Genomic DNA, 21762 nt, shown 5'->3' on the forward strand with positions numbered 1-21762 from the left:
TATATTTACTACCCATGTAACTTTGACCTTCATAATGGTTTTTTTATGAATGTCATTGGCAAATATTTGGGAGGTGTCACTGAGATTCAGGCAAACTGTAGAAAAATTATCCAGGGACTACCACACGTGATACAAACTAGTTACTGGTATGAAGAGATGTAGCCAAACACCCTTTTTTTTAGCTGTGTAACTGACCTTCAAGTTAGCAGTCAGTAACTTTTACATCACGCCACTGGTTACTCACCTGTTCTCCTGTTATATTTCTAATGATGCCTAGATCTTGTTTGTAGATTGTTATCTGAAAAACATTAACATAGAAGCTTTGTGTAAGATAGTCAACACAATTACTGTCTTTTGATGAGGTACATCTGTGGTTTTATTTACTTTAATGAAGCTCAATAAAGCTTAAGTAAATACATAAATTACTTAATTTACAAAATCAAAATATAGTATTTGTTTGTTCTAAACTGACCCCCACCAAAGCATATTCTAGCACATTTAGTCATTAATCTAATATATAATGTTATGCCATTTTCTGCAACCTTCTGTTAATACAAACTGATTTCAGTTTATCAAACTTTTTTGTGATTGTGGTCCATGATCTAAAATAAAGCTGTAGATGACATTCATTACATAATTACCTGTCCTCTTAGAAGTTCTGCTCTAGGCACTCCAACAATATATTCTGAAACAAAAAGCAAACTTGTTGTTGATACTAGAACAGTTATATTATACTCTCAGACCTGTTCTTAGTGTCGTATAATATCTGTCCAAGTCCACTCTGTGTTTTGTCAGATCTATTATATGGGTTTCCATCTGATGAGTTAAGTCTTTCTAAACTGATTTTTATACTTTTGTAGGTTTTTTTTATGTTGTACTGTTATAAAACTATTCTTGGTAAGAGAAGGGTTGGTGCCTTCACATTCTGTATGTGCTTGTCCAAAATTCAGCTAGCATGTAATTCAGTAGCTGTCCTTTGTTGCTGTGTAACATATTTGTTTTTAATTCATTATTTTGTACAGAAGTTATGCCTTCAGTCTTCTCGTTTGAATTGTTTTACATTTGTCATTTTGGGGCCTTTTATAGCTTACTATGCAGTATGGGCTTTGTTGTAGGCCATAAGTTCTGTATCCATTTAGTGTCTTGTAGAGAGTTGTCTTATTGGTAAATAATCCACATCTTCTTATTTGTATACATAAATTGCTAAATGCTCTGATTTTCAAGAAAAGTCCTTTATTGTCTTGAATATGAGAAACAGTCATTTCCTTTTTTTTCATGTTTTTTCCAAGATTGCTGGAACTAATAAGAACTATGAAAAGTAAAGATATTAAATAGATTCACATACCCTGGTCAGCATCCTCATTAAAGTTCCCCACAGCAGAAGAATATCCTAAAAGTATACAAAATTTAATCATCTGTTTTATTATTCAAATTTCTAGGTGTACATCTAACTTAGAAATTCATTAAACCACTATCTTACATAAGTTGAAAGAGATTTGGACAAAGCTAAGGAAAACAGATACATTTACTGTTTAATATCAAACTTATATGGGCTTACAACAGCTTGCATTGCATGTGTTAGTAAAGCTAATACCTTTACTTAGCTTGCTTGCTAGCTGAACCATGAAGTCATTATTAGGTTGATTAATAAACTACCCTACTTTAAGAGAAGACTAGTCAGACAGCAAACCAATCTATCTGACTGTAGGACTGAACTACCTACAAATGAGGGTTGTATACCTAAACTAATAATGACTTCACGGTCCATCTAACAAGCAAGCTAACCAAATATTCTACCTTTACCTACACACTCAATGCATTCTGCTGTAATTGAATTTATAGTGTTATCAGAAGTGCAGAAATCAGTCATTATATCACATACCTTCAATAAAATGCTTGTCATTATTTAAGAAAAGATATCAATCAATTAAAATATGATCATACCACCAGACTTATGTGTAATACAAATATCTCTACACTTTGTAAACCCTCCATCATGTACAGCAACAGTGACACATCATAAATGTTAATCAGAATAAATTCCTATCAGGTAATAACACCTACATGTGCAGGTGGGTTTTTTAATTTCATAAACATATTATTCTGCAGATTCCCTCACATATTACATATAATTGATTCTTTTCATAAAAAAATCTTAAAATTACAATTGATCATAAGATATACTGAAATGTTCACGACTTACAAGTATTTTTATTTGTAATTTTTTCTGAAAAAAGAGATGCTGGTTTTTTTTTTTATAACAAGCTTATTCAGACCTCTGGTCACTGCCTGCACAAATACAATTCTAACTGGGAGAAGTAGTTGATGTTGAAAACTTATAAACTGCATCAATCATTGCATAAAGCTAAGTTATCTCCCTTGCGCTGAAACTTTATTATTCTTACCCCTATAGGAATCATCATATAACATGCCACCTTCTTTGGTAGATACAGCTTGGTTTCCTTTATCTAAGTACACATTGTACACTTGCCCTGTAATACACAGCAAATATTGTTATACAAGCACTACAACTATAATGAAAGATTTAAAATTAATTGATTTTCAACAAAGGAAATTTCCAATTTCTGTATAATTTTGGTTTACACATATTAATGTTGTTGAAAAAAGGACTGGATTTTTATTTTAAAATAAATTAGGATGATCTATACTGACCTTGCCAGTAGAAGGCCCCTGGAGCACCAATCAACAACCTGTTGCCATTCTACAAGTAGCCAATCATATTTCATTATTTTATCCAAGTTATATAATGAAGAAAATAGGAAATATTATGTATGTGGAGAATATATTACTATGCAAGTCTATAAAAATATCTTCATTAAATCATAAAAATAGCACATAAAACACAAAATAAAATGACCAAATAGTAATTAAATATAATAATATCAATCATATAATGAAAACTAACTTATTTTTGCTAATATTTTATTTCACGTTTAGTCCTAACAAGCCCAATTCGCAGACATTTTCAAATTAGCTTGATGTTGTTAAATAAAATCCAAGATCCTCCCACCAACTTATTTTCTTACTCTGAAAGTTGCATAAATTAGTTGGTTTACATTATTACAGTATTAGTTTGGAATATGTTTATATCAAACCAAAATTCATGAAAAAAACCCAAATCTTTCAGCAACTAAATATAATTAATATCCACATAAAGAAAGGAGAGCTAATTTTTATTGATCAACTTTTAATTTTGTCAATACAATGAAAAAGTAGTGTTCAAAATATCACTTTTTGCAATTTTAAGATATGACAGAAATTTGCATTCAGTTCTCATGTCCTTAAAGTACTGTAGCATTTCAACCATGTGTTTTCTGTTCAAATGTAAGTCGTGAGTAGATAAGAATAACTTTTGAACCTCACTATCTAAGATCTTACAAAAAACAAGTTATTTGCCTAATTTTCTTTCATTGAACTAAAAGCAAGTCAAAATATTTACTCCTGTTTAAGATAACATGGTGAAAATTTGAATAAAATTGGGTTTTTTTTGGTCTAATTTGTACATGTGCAATTCATGAATGCATCAGTTTACAAAATTCAAGTACACCTATGTTTTCTTTTTTTCTTTTTGCATATTGTGATTCAGATAAACCATATACAGTTCACTCACATGATTGAAATGGGAAAATGGTCTGTAGTCTTTAACTTTTTATTAGCTCTATCATATATGTACATAGAATCTAAGCATCTCGCCAAACAATATAAGTAATTTACTTTTGCAGCTTTATCTCAGAACTAAATACAAAGGACTCCAAAATGTCCCCAATTTATAGCTCAAACTCAAAATTAGGGTTTATTGACCAATATCACAATGAATCAAAGTTATAACAATGACCAGAAGAAAATGTCTTTTTGTTGAAAATGAACGTAGTAGCATTCTATACATGTCATCAAAAATAGAACTTATTTTGATTTTCCATGAAAATTCAATGAAAAAACGTAAGTTTCTTTGATTTCTCAGGGCTAGATATGTCGAGAGTTTATATCTTGAAACATTGAACTTAATAATCGGGCCAAATACCACTCTTATCAAACTTACACCTTTCTGTCATATCTTAAAACTGTTGTTCATGTTTTCATTTTTCTGTAATTTAATTTTTTCCCTCATGTAGTAAAACAATTTAATGATTGAATTCAATAAATGTCTAAGCAGAGGTATGAACAAGAATACACTACCATACTGTTCCTAAAATTAACCCTTTACCACATAAAACATACTCTACCCTACTGTTCCTAAGATTTACCCTTTACCACATGAAACATATATTGGTGAAAGTCTTTAACTCACATTTGCTAAGGTAGCACTGAATCCTGCTTGACAAAATCCTTGTCTATGAAAACCCCAATTAGCTGAAACAAGAAGGAGCATTCGGTCTATACTAACGTTCTATCTATGGATATAATGTATAGACAACACAAACCAGAAAGTGCATTCTCAGGTCATAAGGGCAAACTCAAAAATGAAAAAAAACTCGGGATGTGTAAAAACTCAGAAAAAAATCAAGACAAAGCGGTGTGAATATTTTTGGGTGAAAATTTTGGAAAAATTGTGAAGGACACATATCTTCAAGAAAAATAAGGAAGACAATAATACTTTGAGGTAAAAAAAAATATTATTCAACACCACAGAGGGTTGAAAAGATTTTCTAAGAAACTCGAAATATGGCAATCAACATATACTAGTAAGGGCTTTATCCTAGCTGAATAATACAGTAAAATAGACATTCATGTGCTACATGTGTCATGTAGACAGAAAGAGGGAAATACATGTGGACAGACAGGAAGAAAGATGAGTTAAGTGGCCATACATTATCTCTAACTTTTAGAGCTTCCTTCTGTTGAGATTAAGATTGTGAATTCATGTCAGACTATACGATTCTGTTATGTACCTAATGTACTTTCTGGTTTACACATGAACAACACAAGTATTACTGTTCAGTGACTTTACAAGTATAGAGTAAAGAAATAAATAAATACAGAAAAATTTGTAAGAAGACTTAGAAAGAATATGTATTTATGTATATATACTGCTATAAGATATCAAAGTTGATCGAATGTAAAGTCACTGTAAAAGATATAATAGCACATTTTGTCATTTAATTTAAAATTTGTTTTTTGTAAACCAACATCACAACAGTGTCCAGATCATGTAAATATTTTCTATTTATAATTTAGGGCAAAATCAAAAGGAGTTACTTATGGTAGAGACATTTCGCTTTGTGATGAATTTATTAAATGGCTGCTATAATATTTAAACTGAATCAACTCTGTATAAAAATTTGTAAGGTTTATTTTGGTGATATATATTTTTTCATTATAATTGATATACTTGTTGTGATGCTAGTTATAATGACCTGAAAATATAAAAGAAACTGCTTTAGAATTGAAAATCTCATCTAAACAGTCCCTCAATGACCAGTTGTGAAATAGACAAAATGTGCATCTCTCAGAGCTCTGTATAAAGTGCATAGAATGGCAGCCTGTAGCAATCAGAGAGCCTGATTATATACTGATAAAAGCTTCTAATCTTAGTCTTTTATACTTTCAAGTTTTTGACACACTAAATATAATTTGCCTATATATGCAATAAACTTAATCAGTAGCTGCATGTAGCTGTTCATTTGATAGGTTCTGAATCTACTTTTAGTGCCATGCACAATATCGAATAGACTCTCATCATATATCATAACTATTCATCAACTATTTTCATGCTATATGTCACTGATCTATTATAATCATTATTTGTATGTGGAAATATATTTGAGTTACCTCCCTTTACAAAGCTGAAGAAGCAAAATTGATATGCCAAAGGGAGACAACAAATCATTTAAATTCATTACCTTTGTCACATTTATTTCCCTTTACTTAAACTATGTAAAGGGAGGTTACTCACTTTTTCCAATCTATTAACATAGTTTATTTTTTCAAAAAAACATGTCCAAAACACTGGTACAAATACAACATAACACAACTTTTATATATAAATATCATATTCACATTATTGTTTTATAAGACAAGAAAATATGGATATATACAAAGGACACAACATATAAACAATACACAGACAACAATTCTAAAATTTGATTAATTTATAATTATTCTTATGAAAACTATTGTCATTCAACACAGCAATATCAAAGTTCATAAATATGACATTCATCATCTATAAATGTCAATTCTAATATAAATTATTTTCTAAAATTACTCACTTCTTTGTGATTATAACACAATAAGTCTTCTCAATATTACGAATCTGGCTGTTCCCCAAATACACTATATTGTTTTGTATTCATAAATATGTAATGTATACAATCTTATTATCTTTAATGAAGGAATCAAACATAATTTCCTAATTTCTTTCAAAGAGACCAAACTAAGTCACAAAGTACAATTTGAAATAAAAGACAGACAACACAATTGACCAACCTGCAGCATTTAAAATCATAAGTTACAACTCAAAATATGCAACAATATAATATAACTATTATCATTTTTACATTAGACATTGTCCAAGGTCAGGTTATTTCCAAATATGCAGCATAATGGCAAATCTAGGAGGAGGCTTTTTTTAACATTCAATGCCCCTGCAGCGCCAATGGATATAATTGCATCCTATTGTGTAACTCAGCATAAGGCAAATACATTGAAAATATCTGGAAATCACATGAATAAACCAACAACAAAGAGTCAATGCATTCAAATTTTATTTCCTAAGTCTAATGGACAGACAGATGTAACCCAGTATAAACCCTCCCATAGAGCAGCAGTTTAAATATATGAACAAAAAAGAATTTTTAATTTTCATATTGCAATATGGTACAGTATGAAACATTTTACAAAAAACATATAGTCTCTTGTATCTTTATACCTAACTGCCTTGACCATACTGAAAAATTTTATTGTACATTTCCAATAAATTAACAGATAATTAATGTAAAAAAAAAATGCCCAATACTTTAAAGAATCATTTTTCCAACTTTTATGTCCAGCAATGGAAAAGATCAATGTTCGGAAGAGGGTAAATCTATATCATGGAATACTGGCTAATCAATCCTGTAACTTAATCCAATAAAAATCTCTATAAAGTAATCTGTAAACTTTGGTAAATGAGTTATGACCTTAACTTCATATAACATGCAAACTGGTAAATACCAATCACTGAAGCATAGAGAACTATGACAACTTGATAGATAAGGTTACTGACTAACTGACAAATGCATACATAGATTTGGTTTATGATTCTTTACACCATAAACTTATAACATGAAAGAAACACTTCTTTTATGGAAAATGCTTTTTGTTTTCAAATTGCATGACCATTTTATCACTGAAGAACTACATGTATTTCATTGTTGCAATGTTGTGTCTTTGATATATATAAACACATAACCTTTCATTCATATGATTGTTATCGCCTTCAGTAATGAGATAATTGGGCAAGACAAACAGCCTCTACCTCCAACAACAGGTGGACTTAATTAATAATCCTTTAACTCAATGAGTTTATCATACTTCCATTTTATGGGAGTCAATTTCAGATTGAAGTAAACCAAGAACTGTACATGTTTAGATGATGTGCACAAATCTGACTCATTGTTCATCTAACCTCATCATAAATATATTTTCTTGCGCATAAATATAAAGAAGTAAGAATAAACCTGACAATTATTCCTCTTTCCTAGTCTTTTAATCATAAATTTTTAAAGATAACTAGATCAAGGATAAACTTATATTGGAAGATGGATAAAACCATCAGGAACCTGTAAAAGAGGGAAGAAAGATACCAAAGGGAAAGTCAAACTCATAAATAGAAAATAAACTGACAACGCCATAGCTAAAAATGAAAAAGACAAACAATAGTACACATCACACAGCATAGAAAACCCACCATTTCATTTAGGATAACTTTATGTTTTTTTCTGGTAATACCTTTCCAATTTAACTGACTCTAATTAGAAGAACTGTGAAAATACATATATAAATTGTTGATACATGTATCAACAAAACTATATCCTTCAGCTTGAAAGCAAGATGTAATGTCTTAATCCGAGAAACTTTTACGGAATATATGCATCTATAACAAAAACAGAATGTTTTTCAGACCCTAATCAAAGAACATTTATTAAAATCTGTGTACATTTATCCCTTCAACAATACAAGCTTAAAAAAGTAACAGATATTCTTCATGATCAAATCAATATTAATGTCTTTTCTTTAAACTCAGTATTTTTAAGCAAGTGCTTTTCCTGTCAAGTCAACAAATCTTTGATAAAGAATATCATGCTGAATTTTATAATCAAACTCAAGATGCACAATCAAGCAACATGCACATGCACTAAATGGAGTTTTCATTAGACTTGGATATTTTTAATAATATACTTCTTGATAATATGTAGTTATTTGTTATGACTTTTATTTATTACTCATTTTATATTGTGTTAAAGTAGTTAATAGTTATAAATGTGTGATATTAATGGGGGAGTTTTAAAAAAGACATATTAGATAATATATCACCTTATTTCTGTATCAATTTAAGATATTTTCACTAAATGTTTCAAACATTTCTGGAAAAGTGCAGATACACCTAAATTTCAAAGTTTGCTTGTTTTTTTACGTAAGAAAAAACTCAGTCCAAGATCCATGCACAAGAAAGTGAAAATTTCATATTATCTCTCAATTATAAAATGGTTAAGTAGTGCTATAAATCTGTCATTTCATACTGATAAGGCGACCGATAATATTCATTAACTAACAGATGTTTTAAACACAAAATTGTAAAACTTTGAAAGTTTAAGAAAATGCACAGGCACATTTGGGGTTGACCCTCCCCATTTTTTTCTAAATTAAAAAAAAAATTGGAAATATTCTTTGATGTATCCTGCCTTTCAAGATTTATTTGAAAACTAATCATTTTTATATATGGTTTTTAAATTATTTTAATCTAGCAATTTATTGAAAAAAAAAAATTAAAAAAAAATCAAAATCACATATATATAATGAAAAAAGATACTTTTCTTGATTGGTATTGTGTATTTCATTTTTATCCCTTTTTGCAACAATTGTCACCTATAGATTGAAAGAGAAACCATGTGGTGTCTGTGAACTAACATAATATAATTGATGTGACAGTTTAATTTGAAAATATGGTGTTTTCTAAGTGGTGCAGGAGATAAGTTCACTTTTTATTCAACATCATTTTGATGCAAATTCTTGGGCTTAGTTCGTAGACTGAACTTATGTTCTATAAGAAAATTCTTTCCTTTCCACAAATATTTCTATGATGATTCAAATTATAAATGTTCATAGAAGTTTGTATGAATACTGGCCATTATAACAACAATAAACTTACTGACGTAATGGAAGCAGAGAAACCCGCTGTACATTTACCATGTTTATGATGTTGGTCAATATCACTTTTTCGAGTATCCACCGCTACAAACAAAATAAAGCATGTACAACGCTGGTTCCCTGTTTAACAAAGAGCATTCCAACAGGCACTAATCTCACAAGGTGTTTTTGGTAAGCAATTAATCTGCCAAGGGTGTAAGCATTTTATGTAAGTTAAAGTTTCAGTTCAAAAATGAAATATTACTATATAGTTTTGTTAATTTTGTTAAATATTTTGTGTTTAGGCAACATAGGTTATGTTAAATTATTAATGGAAGATTTTCCTGTGATGCAAAGTTGTGATAATTAATAAAAAAAAGTCTGCAAAATTGGAAAAAGATAAAAAAAATCAGCACAGTAATATCTCCTGGCCAGTTAGAAGTTTGCAATGCCGCTAAGATCCAAAGTTACCTGTTAAGGTATGCATACTTCAGTGTTTTTCAGCTAACTGTTATATTTCAAATTCAGTTAATGTTTCTTTGTTAAGGTGCAAAAAAGTGCTTCGTCATTTAATTAAGTTTGAAGTTTGTTACAAAGTTAGTAAAATGCATCTCACAAACAAAAATTAAGAAAGTTAACATTCTAATTATTTTGTAAAGATTAGAATTTACTCAGCTGTTTAAAAGTTTATCTTTTTTAACAATAAAGATGATTTTAAAAATAGAACGAACATAAATATTCTTATTGCACACACATAAAATATGACTATTGAAATAAATTAATAAAATAAACATTTTTTAATGTCAGTAATGTTATGTATGTCATTAACATTCATTTCAAGGTCTCATGTACTCATTAATAATAACTTCCTCCACCATAAATTGTAATACTTTAAGCAATTATATATAAAAGCTATGTAATAAAAATATTATATCCTTGACCCTATAACCAATCATTATAGCAGGTAGTCAGTAGCCACTTCTCATGTTTACTTAACCATTTGAGCATTGTCTATATATCTTTTTGTATAATTATCAAACTTCCTTGATTTACATGAAATTTTCTCTTGTAAAAATAGAATTATAAAAATTCTACAAATGATCCACATCAATATATGCTCTCTAAAATAATACCTTGTTTTATGTGGTGGTTTACAAAAGAGTGGCTTCTCACTATATATGTATAAAGGGAATATAAATAATTGCTATACCAATTAATTTTTCTTATTTTCTATATTTGCAAACTTCTGAGACTTTATGATTTCTTATCACCCAAATTTTCTTTGTAAATGTAAGATACTGAACAATCTTAAATCAAAGGCAAATTAAAAAGGTACCATATTCAACTCTTTTTTTTTTTCATTGTCAAAAACTAAGCCATTGCATCACACAATTGTGCGATCCTATATTAAGCTATAAGCAAAACAACTGAAACAGCGAAGCTAAAATCACAAACAGGATAAACAGCATCACACAATCAACATACTAAGAATGCTACTTTCCTAGTTCACACTATAACTATTTGCAGGTCACTGTGAGAAATGCAAATAATTAACTTTAACACAGTGCTATTTTTACATTTTTCTCTATCTTGTGTATTCCAGACCAAGCACAATACTGTATGTAAAAGCTGTACATTTTTTATCATATGGCACAATGTAACATCTTACAAAACTATACAACTAGTTTTTTTTGCTCGCTTTATAATAGAGGTTTTCGCTCCATATTATTTCGTTGTCAATTTTAGAAAAATGGCTTGTTATTGTATTTGAATGCAATCTTTGCAGCTGAACTAATATTTGTTGAAACCATAAATCTATGTCACATTTTAAATAAGAATATTACCATCTACCCGTAGAAATTGGAATGTCCAGATTTGTTCTAGAAAGTTACTAAATTGATTCTAAATTGTACTAGATTCTTAGAAGGATCAAGCATATTCATAAAACAGAAATCAGTTAAAATTTTGAATTCTACTTGATTTAAAAAAAAATTTTTTTTTACTGATTTACTTTAAAAGAAGAATATCAAATCTGGAAAACACTTATCATATCAGCTGAACATATCTGGGCGATTAACTTATGAATCCCTTTTTACCAATCAAGATCATTTGTCTCAACCCCAATAAAAAAAACTGCACTGTCTAGCTACCAACTGGATGACTACTAACTTGTTGCAGAAGATAGAAGATGACACATTTGAAATCTAGGGTCAAAATGTGCTGTTACTGCAGGAAGCTTCAGCTAATAACTACAAGTTAGTCACAGCTGCAGGTTGAAAACAAAAAAATGAAAAACAACACTTCTCACAAGCTTCATAATTTGATGATATATAGTTTCTTTCTGTAAAGAACCAAAACATATTCAAGTGTGACAAGCCTTATTCATGTCAGCTTATGTTCAGCAAGAATTTGCAACACAGATGAATTCAAATACATATTTTTGGGAATCCAATTCAAGTAATTAAACCAGATTAAGATCACATTACTAAGAAGAGTAAAACATTCAGACGAAACATTAACAGAGTTAACTTCGTTTTATACCCAAAAAATAATTTACGCCCTTGTTTGATCGACTTTATTGCAAAATTGAGATTTGTAATTGTGCACTTGTTAGAAGTAGTAGTATACTTTCTAGAAGCTGACATAAGGTGGGATTTATAAGGCGTTTTGTAATTGTTCATTTTTACTAAGACCATATCAAGATTTAGATTAGACAATCAACAGCAAAATGTTATTAAAAAGGCCCAAGCACTGTATGTGTAATTTGTGTCTATCATGGTCTCTCCTTCTAATTTAACTTCCTGGGTCTATCAACAGGATAAAAAATTATACAGATCCAGAAAGATTACAATGAATGCAATCTTACTCTTTATACAGTATACTACTCGTAGTTATCATAAGTACATCTGAACATCTTGGGAACATGTATGGATAATTTGGATTGAAATCAGAATTATATAATATTATAAGTACTTTACATCAAATCTAATCATAACACATGTTCCTGATTACTTCTGCTTGAAGCTCATACATGTCTGTACTTATAGCTTCAAAAATCTTACATAATGGAATACTTTAAGACTTCTTTTTTTCATATTACATTTTATTTGATTGCGTCTCTTGTCTCTGCACTTCAGTCCAGACACGGCTATTCACAATATCCAATTACTGTTTTGTTTGTCTCTTTATGATATAGCCAGTGTTACAATTTTCATTTTTTTGAATGACAAAACAAAGCTTTCCTGCACCGGCTGCAGGTAAAGTCTTTTAAAGATCAAATCAACAAAATATTAACTCTGAGCATGTGACTTGAAGTTATTTCAAAATATCTTGAACATAGGCAGAGAGCACTGTGCACCATTCATATATGTTAAACAGTGAAACAGATACACACATAGGTGTACTGATTACAGAGTTAATCATTACCCTTGCTTTATAGAGACTGTCAGAAAATCCTAGTGTTAATAACTCAGTCATACTAATCAAACTAAAATCAGCTTTAGTCACACTAAAATGCACTGTAATACAATTCAAATATATTTGTTAAATTTGTAAAGTACATGAAAATATATTATAACAAATACTTATATTTTTACAATGCTATTCATTTTTATGTTCTTGTCATTTGTTGAAAGAGCTGCATATAATATGAATGGCAAGCAATGTTTAACCAACCTCCCTTATTTTTCTTGTAAACATAATTTCTACATGACAGCTGAATCTGTTATGAGCAAATAACTATCCTAAAAATAGCAGGAACAATCCTCTATGGCCTACCTGCTATTATTTTCAACACTCATTCCTTTACAAATAAGCTATTCCTAGGTCATTAAATGTTAAGAACAGATATAAGACTTGCCTTTTTGAAATTTTGACAGTAAAATGCAAATGTTGACTAATTGTTGTAGAAAAAACCAACACTTTATAAATTTCATACATTCAACATGTTTAAAGGGCTTTTTTGTATAAACATTCAACTGAGAAAAGCTCAAAACTGAATATTTGAAACCCAAAAATGATAAGAACTAAAACAGTAATACACATTCAAATTCAATGTACCATCAGGCACGGATCCAGAGGGGGGGATGGGGTCCGGGGGTTGGAACCCCCCCCCCCCCTTTTTTTGGGACAATCAATGCATTTGAATGGGAACATGTAATTGGAACCCCCCCTTTTTAAAATAGCTGGATCCGCCCCTGACCATGATGAGGGGCCTGGCCATATTATCTCCATGGAAATGCTAAAACAACTACATACCAAATGTCATTGACCTACCAAAAATAGTTCCTAATTAACTAACCTAACCAAACAGTTACACATGCTAACATTGCAACCACCAGAAACATAACACTTTTTTCAATTGGCCAAGTTGAGTCAAAATTAATACACAAGACAGCTATCTGGAAATTGTTGCTAGTTTTATGGAAAATATCCAGTATGTGGAAAAATGATAAAATAACTTGATAGATTCAAATTGTCCACAATTGTCCATTATAAATTATAACAGGTTTTGTCTACGAATTACTACATTGTACTAGGACACTTGCTATTGAGTTTGACTTTGGACTGACCACATGACTTCTATCATGCCTCATTTTACTTATTTGAGATTTCATGAAATTCTGTTTTTAACCAAAATGAATCTGTTTTCACCTGAACACCATCAGCACAATGTCTTTGTAGGTATGTGTAAGTTGAAATTCATATTAAAACATTGTCATTCCAAGAAGAAAACCATATTTGTTCATAGGAATCAATACTTTAGTTTTTTTTAAGTAAAATACATTTGACATTGCTGAAAAATTTCTACAGATTGATGTTCAAATATGAAAAGTCTATCTAAAACATTCAAATTTGTTGAAATGGTTTCTTGTAAAAGGCATTAATGCTATACCAATCCAAATCAACTATGTTTTTAACTATATTAGTCTTATATTTGTTCACTCATGAACTAAATAACAAGATAATTCTGAATAACACAAATTCAACTGACATTTAAAATGAATACTTGAGACAGAAGTAAACATGAACATGTGACTAACAAACCAAATTAGCTCAAATCTACAGGCCTACTGGAACAAAATCTGAACAATTATTCCATTGTCTTCAGGACCAACTAATAATTACTGGTAGTACTATATGTCATGACCAATTAGGGACATTTATCTATTTTATAAAATTGAAGAACTTTTCCTCTTTAGCACATATTTTAGAGTAGCAGCTTACAAGTACTTTTACGACTATGAATAAGATGTCATACATGTACATTCAAACATATAACATTGTAGATTTCACATAGAAGAGGAGTAAGTTTCAAATCTGTGTGAGAAATTATTTTTCTAACGAGGCACAATAGAACATTTTATAAACCATACTGAAACATACATGATCATGATGATCAGTGTATCTCGAAAACAGAGATGTGTCTGTCAAATTGTATATCTTATATAATATGGTTATTCTCACAATATTTGACAGATGGGTGTACTTACAGTTTCTACAGGGTGCATATTCTGTAAATGATGTTGACCCTGGCCGACCTAAGTAACATGTTCCTACTGGTTCTACTTTGTCTAATGCTGTTGAATGATATTTATATCTGGGTGCACAGGCCTGCAAAATAAAACACTCATAATTAAGTAACTAGAAAAATTCTACTACTTTTGTTGAAAAAATATCAGAGTGGAAGAAAATTTTACCCAACTACTGTGGATTCATTATTATTCGTTGGATATAAACTTCAGTGGATTTCGTTGTTAGCCAGGAACCATGAATTTAAATGTCCAACAAATTACATATGTTCTATAAAAAATGTATGCAGACTTTGACAAAACCATGAAATCAAATATCCACAAACATTAAAGATTTCCTCAATCCACAAAAATTGGTACCCATGAAAATAAATGAATCCACAGTACTGTTGATGAAACAAATTGCAAGTGGGTCAAAATTTATCAGTTACCACCAATTCTTCTTCAAAAGACCTACACAAAAAATCTCATTGTCCAGAAAGCAACTTTAACCAACACAGATTCTTCTTTTCATTTTTTTTATGTATCCTTTGGTATTTGACTGATTGAAACAAGACAGAAGAGAGTTGGGATCTCAAATAACTAGTTTTATTATGCATTATTTCACCATTTTCATGTGCCTTAAGCTGGGGTCACACATTCACGATTTTTACTACCATTCTTGACAGGACCATTCCCGATTAAAATTTATTAAAAGTCTGATCAAGATCCTGTGAATCGTGGATGGAAATTCAAACTTAAATTAAAATTTGTAAAAAAAATAATTTGATCACGACAACAATCAGATAGTGTTCAGGAAGCTCCGATATTCAACTGTTTCTAAGCGAATAAGTCCCGATAATCCCGTTCTGAATCCGCTTCTTATCCGATTTGTATTTTTCGCCAGGTAAAATTCGACCGAGTCTGTCACGACTGCTTCCCGACTCTACCGAATGTAATCCGACTGAGATCAGACAGTGACCAGACAGTGAACCGACGCTGACAGAGGTTATTTGTTCCAAAACTGTCGTCATGTTCGGGATGATCAGGTACTGTCGGAACGTAATCCTATCACGGTCCACTCTATCGCATTGCAAACGGCTTTGTCTGGTCTCAGTCGTATTGTATTCTGTAGTTGTCGGGACTCTGACGTGGGTATCATTGACGAATTTCGTATTTATAACGGGACGGTTTCGGAACGGTTTCGGCAAAAAACAGTTCGCAATCGACAAGATCTGGATGCAATCTGGACTCAATCGGCAGAAAAACAGCTATGAAAAATTACTCCGGATCATTCCCGTTCGACAGGACACCGTCCAGAATACACAAGACATTGTTCGGAATTCGATCCGATACAGCAGAATCTGTCACGACATAGCCACGATTGTAATCCGATTAGACAAAATCGGCTGAGTTGCCCCGAATGTTACGGGACGCACCTAACTGTCGGGATGCTTTGCCGAACTATTCGGACCCTTTCCGATCCGTAGGAATCTGTTACGAACTAAAACGAATGCGTTCAGACAATGATAGGACATTCCAGATAATTGAGGATACCAATCCGACTTTTTCACTTTTCATATCGTATTGCTGTCTGATCTCAAACGGGAGCAATAATCGGCAATGTGTGAACCCCGCATAACCAACATGACTAAATACAAATATAAGAAGATGTGGTTATCAGAAACTTGCCATTACTAATATTATTTAAACAAAGTCTTTACTATATATATATATACAGCGATACATCAAACTTTGCTCCTCCTAAAAAAAACTAAGTTAATGAACTTTTAAAAGTTCTGAATAATCCCATGGTTAAAACATTAAGAGACTCAATTACCACTTGTTTAAGTTAACCTAACCCTATATGTTGAAGATGGTGACACTTTACCCATCATTATCAATAGAAAAGCTTAACTATTTATACAACTTCTTTGAATTTTAAACATGTTATAGTTTAATGGACTTTTTTACATTGTTAATTAAGATTAGCTAGAGGTAATACTTCTATGTTTTTTTTTATTATCATCTTTCACATTTTCATTTTTTAAATGCATTTTTTGGGAAAATTAAGGGGAAAATGGGCCATGTAAGTAAATATCCAGCAACAAACCTCAGGTTATCAGACATCTTATAGTAGACCAGTAAAGTAAAACAGATGCTTATTTTAATGGACTTCCTGCACAGCCAGAGATAATTAGCCTGTGCTATAAATATCCAGGAACTCTTATGTAAATAGATAACTATCTTTGTAAACATCTGTTAAGAAGATCTAAATTATCACAAAAATCCCTGTTCCAGTCATATCACTGTTGTGTATCTGTCTAAATGGAACAGTATCATTTGTTGTTTAAAATATATATGAACACACACCATTTGTCTATAGTTTCAAACATCCATTGAACAGGCTAAAAATCCAAAAGAATTATGGAAATATGTCAAGGGGCTCAACCAAACAAAAAGTTCTCCTTTTCCATCCCAACTTAAGACACACAATGGTGTTATCACAGAAACTCAGCATATAGTTGATGCTTTTAACAAACATTTTATAAATATTGCCCCAAAAGATAGCCTATCAACATCTCAATCATACAAATTTGATAGTAATAAGATTTATGAGGAGGTAGCAGCAAAAGTACTCAAGATACTTGGTTTTACATCCCCTTGATAACAGTTGCAGAAGTTAAGGACTGCCTTAGCAATTTATATGTTGCAAAAGCTACAGGCATTGATCAGATAAGTCCTCGCATTCTTAAATTATCATCAGAAGTTATTTCACCGTCAATAGCTTATATTATAAATAGGAGTATCACTGCTGGTATATTTCCTTCAGAGCTTAAAAATGCCCGTGTCATGCCAAGCCATAAAAATGGTCCTAAAGATACTGTCGACAACTATAGACCAATATCTATTTTGCCTACTATGTCAAAGATTTTTGAAAAGCATGTCTGCAAACACCTATACCGATACCTATTAAAATATAAGCTCCTTCATGCAAGTCAGTCTGGATTTAGAAGCCACCACTCTTGTCATACTGCTTTACTAAAACTTATTGATCAGTGGTTGAAAGCAATTGATGATGGAGAAATTATAGGTATTATCTTCCTAGATTTTAAAAAAGCATTTGATCTGGTAGATCACGTTATCCTTCTTCAAAAACTGCAGTGCTACAAAATTTCAAATTTATCATGTAACTGGTTTAAATCATATCTATCTCATAGATTCCAACAAGTGGAAAATGGGACAATTAAGTCAAGGGCACTAGAAATAAAAACTGGAGTACCTCAGGGCTCCATATTAGGCCCCCTTTTATTTTTATTGTTCATTAATGATTTGCCCCTTCATATAACCTCATCTCAAGCAGACCTCTATGCAGATGATACTACCATTCACTGCACAGGTCGTAGTCTCAATACCATCCAGGACAGCATTACAAATGATTTAGAAAGAATTGAAGAATGGTGCAAGGGAAATAAGATGTATATAAATCCAACAAAAACTACATCTATGGTTATTGGGTCTAGACAGAAACTAGCAAAAACAGACCATGTTCTAAATTTGAGTGTTGGTAACTCACACATTAGAGATGTTAATTGTGAAAAGCTCCTTGGGGTTTTTATTGATGAAAATCTTGAGTGGTCAGCCCAAATTGCCACTTTGTGCACAAAAATCAGTACAAGGCTAAATCTTTTGTCTAGGATAAAGAAATCCCTACCCCTTGAAACACGAAAGTTATACTTTAATGGTTATATTCTCCCTATTTTGGATTACTGTTGTACAATTTGGGGAAACACCAGTGACCAAAATACAAATAGATTAGATAAACTTCAAAAACGAGCAGCTAGAATTATTCTTGAACTTCCTTATGATACCCCATCTAATACAATGTTTAAAAAGTTATCATGGCTTCGATTTACTGATCGTGTGATTTACCACAAGGCCTTATATGTTCATAGATGTTTATATGGATCTGTTCCAGAATATTTGTCTAACAAAATCGCCTATGTTTCAAATAAAAATGGAATGCAACTTAGATCAAATACTACCCAATTACTTAATATACCAAAGGCAAGAACAAACACATTTAGAAGATCTTTTTCATATTCTGGCCCAACTTTATGGAATAAACTACCAGAAGCACTAAGACACATGTCAAACATAAATACTTTTAAAACAAACTGCTTTAAGTTTTTACTTGAAAATCCAGGAAATATTTAAATGACTATGTATCAACTTTGATTTATGTTTTCTAATGTTTTTCTTTGTTATGAAGAAATTGTGTGAATTGCATTGTGAGTGGAGTGTGAGGGCCTCAAGGGAGAATAGTGTTTGTACTAATTGAGCATACCCTCTTGAAATAAAGATTATTATTATTATTATTATTATTAAAAATTGCCCAAAACCATCAGATTTTAAGCCTAAAAGCTGTATATAGGAAACACAAAATCAATCAAAGACATACAGTTGTGGTCCAGTATTGCAACCTTAAAGGTCATTGTTTAGGAATATTGTCATCCAGATTACACTGTGCATGAAAATAGAACTTAAAACCAGTATCTACTTTTCTAAAGCAAATAAAAAAATTCTTGATTTAGGTATTGAAATTGATACCCATATTAAAAATAAATAAAGATTGAAAAAAGTTGTGACAAAATGGTAAATTATTTGAACTGTATCACCCCCATATAACATAGATCAACATACTCCTTTCAGCCCTACATTTTTCTCAACTACAATTTAACAACCCATAAGGTTCCACTTGACAAAGTATTATTTTAACTCTTGTTTCACATCTCTTGAACACTGATGCCCACTAGATCATTTAACATGCCACATTTTAACCTCCTATTATTACATGTAATAACTTGGTACAAATACCTTGACCTCAAGGTCAAAGAAAGGAAATCCTTTATACACCACATAAACATCAACTGACAATATAAAAGGTATTAATTTGAGGGTCCTCTCATTTTTCCTCAACATTCCTGGATATAAAATATAAAATAGTACAAATGAGATCAACCAAAGACAGAGTAATACCGATGGGTACATCCACCTTGATTAAAAGAATCATAAAGACGTATTATTGCTTCCAAACAGCTTTAAATCATATTTAGATTCATGCCTACTCATTCAAGTGAACCCTCAGAATCTCTGAATAGAAGAATACTAAATAACAATTGAAATTTCAGGGTTTATTTCCCAATGCATAATTTCTCAAAATTACCATGATTACAGTTAGCCAAGTTATAACATTATTCTCATTGTCTATGTTGTACATGTATATAATATAAATCTTTTTAACTGCAGCAATAGTTATCATCATTAAAATTAGTTTGGATGTTCAGCATGATAAGCATCTTACATGTCTTATAATTGGTGGAATAAAATTGTCTTGTGTTTTATAATTTTCAAAAGATTGCCATTGGTGATGGGTACATTTGGGGATTGATGGTCAAACAGTTCTTCACTACCCTATTATAACTAAAACAATATTTCTGCAAAAGCTCATTTTACAAGTGAAAACAACTAAAAACCATGAAGTATGAACAAAGAGAATATGAAGATGTCTCATCTACTCATCAATCCTAGAATTATTCACCATCAAAAGACATGTTGTGTATAGAACAACAGACCTGAGATTAGTAAGATAATGAGTAATAATCAGATAAAACAACAGGTACCCTCTCTTGTTCAGGTCATTATACTTAACATCCCACATCAATTAATGATGCCACCAGAGTACACAATCATGCAGGTCTCATCAATGCATTTACCTATTCATTCAGGAATGAAAATTACAAAATATCAGTCTATCATGTCTATACAGTACAATGTATATCAACCTCATGTACTAGTATAATAGTGTACTTTTCCTGTACTTTTCTTCACCTATCAGATCTTTATAAAGTATACTTAGCAAAGTTTTCAAAAGGGAATTTTAATTTTTTACAGAAAAGTCATAAAGTTTGTGTTACAGTCATACAATCTTTAGTAGATTTGTGGAATGTACAGATATTTTCGTCAAAAATGTAAGAGTTTATGAAGTTTTCTGTAGGTGTTTTTGACAGAGAGTGTAACAATGATTATTTTTCTAGTTATTTGGTTTTTTGTTCAATGAATGACCAGGGTTCTTTGATTTGGGAAATGTCCTCTTAACAAATATTTGTGTGGTTACAATCTTTCTATTGTATTACATTTTGAGTAGTTTTTGGATCAGAAACCCCATTTTAACTCCACTCTATCAATAGCCACCTTCTCACTTATTGAAGTATATGACACAAAGAAATACAGTACTATTTGCTTTCCTTCCTCAAATTCTTTCATTAAATTAGAAAAAGAGAAATACTTTTTGTACAAAGTACTTTGGTTAAAGTGGTTAGTCTCAATTTAACACTTCCTCATCTACTTGTATAACCAATTATATAAGTAATGATTTACTGTCTCAACGTACATGTATGTCTTCAAATAATTACATGTAGAGGACACTTGTGACTATACTTGTATATATGCTGTGGGCAATAGATCATCAAAAATAAAAAGAAAATTTGATTGTTTTAGTACATATATATATTTCAATGGCAGCAACTTTCGTGGATTGAGGAAAAATTGTAGTTTCTTTTTTTATATTTGATATTTGATTTGATGGTTTTGCCAAAATTTGCATTTAACCTTAAGAAAATGTAAACTTAGTTGAACTTTAAATTCATTGGGACCTATATCTATACCAACAATATCAAATTGGTATCCCATGAATACTTATGAATGCACGCTATTTCATTTACTTCAGCTAAAGAAAGCTGTAGTTCAAAGCCAACAAGTACTACCACTAAAGCTCATTTCCGTGACTAAACCAAGGATTTTTTGTGTTGAAATAACAAAGGTTTAAACAGTGGCAGATCCA

General features: G+C 31.0%; 1 protein-coding gene across 3 annotated transcripts in view; it reads right to left on the reverse strand.

Moving 5' to 3' along the window:
* The window catches only part of LOC134706909 (integrin alpha-8-like), a 70759-nt gene that overhangs the window by 35297 nt on the left and 13700 nt on the right, over positions 1-21762 (reverse strand). The window contains exons 1-8 of one of the 3 annotated variants that reach the window (XM_063566269.1): positions 14841-14961; positions 9371-9453; positions 4310-4371; positions 2674-2722; positions 2406-2492; positions 1346-1390; positions 642-685; positions 245-298 (exon numbers count right to left, since the gene is read on the reverse strand). In XM_063566269.1, coding sequence (XP_063422339.1) covers positions 245-298; positions 642-685; positions 1346-1390; positions 2406-2492; positions 2674-2722; positions 4310-4371; positions 9371-9404 — 375 coding nt within the window. In that variant the 5' untranslated portion in view covers positions 9405-9453; positions 14841-14961. Of the gene's footprint in view, positions 1-244; positions 299-641; positions 686-1345; positions 1391-2405; positions 2493-2673; positions 2723-4309; positions 4372-9370; positions 9454-14840; positions 14962-21762 lie in introns of those variants that run through there. The other 2 variants (XM_063566267.1, XM_063566268.1) reach the window with 2 other exon arrangements.

The sequence above is a fragment of the Mytilus trossulus genome, chromosome 2, assembly GCF_036588685.1.
Source record: "Mytilus trossulus isolate FHL-02 chromosome 2, PNRI_Mtr1.1.1.hap1, whole genome shotgun sequence".
Taxonomy (NCBI): Eukaryota; Metazoa; Mollusca; class Bivalvia; order Mytilida; family Mytilidae; genus Mytilus; species Mytilus trossulus.